Below are 1,832 nucleotides of genomic sequence, written 5' to 3' on the forward strand. Positions count from 1 at the left end.
AACTTATTGTGGGAAGCTTGTGAAAGGCTACCCGAAACGTTTGACCCAAGTTAAACCATTTAAAGGAAATGCTACCGAATATTAATTGAGTATGTAAACTTCTGACCCACTGGGAATGTGATGAAAGAAATAAAAGCTGAAATAAAAAATTCTCTCTAGTATTATTCTGACATTTCACATTCTTAAAATAAAGTGATGATCCCAAATGACCTAAGACAGAGGATTTTTACTCGGATTAAATGTCAGGAATTGTGAAAAACTGAGTTTAAATGTATTTGGCGAAAGGTGTATGTAAACTTCCGACTTCAACTGTATGCTGAGGTCACCAGTCCCCCTTTGGCTTTTTCTCACTGACCTAAATTGGTGACTTTAAATACGCTGAAGAAGTTGTCTTTAAAGTCCAGGTTTTGTGACTTTGTTACTTGATAAAGGGGAAGCAGCCCGTCCTCAGCATCTGGTAGTTGGCTCCCTGTACCGCCCAGTACTTCTGTCACGCTATGGATCACAGCTATTAACTAGCTAGCTAGCTTATGGCCGCTGCATAATATTAGGCCCACCAAGCTAGCGCTAGTTAGCAAGCTAGCTTATGGCCGCTGCATAATATTAGGCCCACCAAGCTAGCGCTAGTTAGCAAGCTAGCTTATGGCCGCTGCATAATATTAGGCCCACCAAGCTAGCGCTAGTTAGCAAGCTAGCTTATGGCCGCTGCATAATATTAGGCCCACCAAGCTAGCGCTAGTTAGCAAGCTAGCTTGTCAACACAGGAAAATAAGCCTAACAAGTCTGTGTATTATCGTATTTGGCCAACGGTCTCCTCTGATGAGAAAGACATCGCTGCTCGATAGAGTCTCGTGTCCGTTCTGTCAGAGTTTGGAAACCTTGTGTTTTTTGTCGATCAACTTTCAACTCAAGGTGCTAACCTATCCGGGATCCTCTGAACCCTTTCCCTATAACGCCTCGATCAGACCGCCGGCTTCGTTGTACCGACGCTGCATGATAAATCCTGCAGTCAAACTGTTTTTCACGATGTAATCCAGCATGTTTAATGGATAGGGGTTCAACAGTTCACCTTCTGCTGCTATTTTCTAAGGTCAGTTTTTTGATAAATGACTCTCTACATTAAATGTATATTTGAATCTATAATAAAGTATTTTTTTTAAATGTTTTTAGCTCTAAATACAACTTGTTCCCTGATTGTGTTTAGGTTACAGTTCGAACAATCACACAATAACAGAGTTCACAGTTGTCCAAGGATAGAATAATGTATTTGTCCCTAGTAAGGATGATAAACTCTATGAAATACATATAGAAATAGATAATAGTGTTTGAAATTATCAGTTGGAACAATTGGCATTGATCTGATCAAAACGGTCGCATTTCTTCCGTTAAAGTGACTAAGTCATCCTAGTAGTGTGTGTGTGTGTGTGGGAGGAGGGGGGGGTCAGTGATCCAGTTTAGTCCGGACAGCGACAGCAGCAGTCTTCTCTTCTTCCTCGGTCACCTGGGCTTTATTCTGGACGGTCATTCCCAAAACCTCTTCTATGTCTCTAATCAGATCCTGCAGGTAAACACAAAGGAACAGGCTTTACAGTTCACGAACAAAAACGCATGTCTATAACTGTACCGCTCACAACTCAGGGGTCAATTCCTGTCAGTTCAGAAAGTAAAGCAACATTCCAATTCCAGTCAGTTCAGAAAGTAAAGCAACATTCCAAATCCAGTCAGTTCAGAAAGTAAAGCAACATTCCAAATCCAGTCAGTTCAGAAAGTAAAGCAACATTCCAAATCCAGTCAGTTCAGAAAGTAAAGCAACATTCCAATTCCAGTCAGTT

At 41.1% G+C, this 1,832-nt stretch overlaps 1 protein-coding gene across 1 annotated transcript in view; it reads right to left on the reverse strand.

Moving 5' to 3' along the window:
- Positions 1-1,246: 1,246 nt before the first annotated feature.
- Positions 1,247-1,832, reverse strand: part of iqch (IQ motif containing H) — a 150,783-nt gene continuing 150,197 nt past the window's right edge. Inside the window, exon 23 of the mRNA XM_046352072.1 lies at positions 1,247-1,558. Within this exon, the coding sequence (XP_046208028.1) occupies positions 1,442-1,558 (117 nt within the window). The 3' untranslated portion in view covers positions 1,247-1,441. The remainder of the gene's footprint in view (positions 1,559-1,832) is intronic.

The sequence above is a fragment of the Oncorhynchus gorbuscha genome, linkage group LG06 (assembly GCF_021184085.1).
Source record: "Oncorhynchus gorbuscha isolate QuinsamMale2020 ecotype Even-year linkage group LG06, OgorEven_v1.0, whole genome shotgun sequence".
Taxonomy (NCBI): Eukaryota; Metazoa; Chordata; class Actinopteri; order Salmoniformes; family Salmonidae; genus Oncorhynchus; species Oncorhynchus gorbuscha.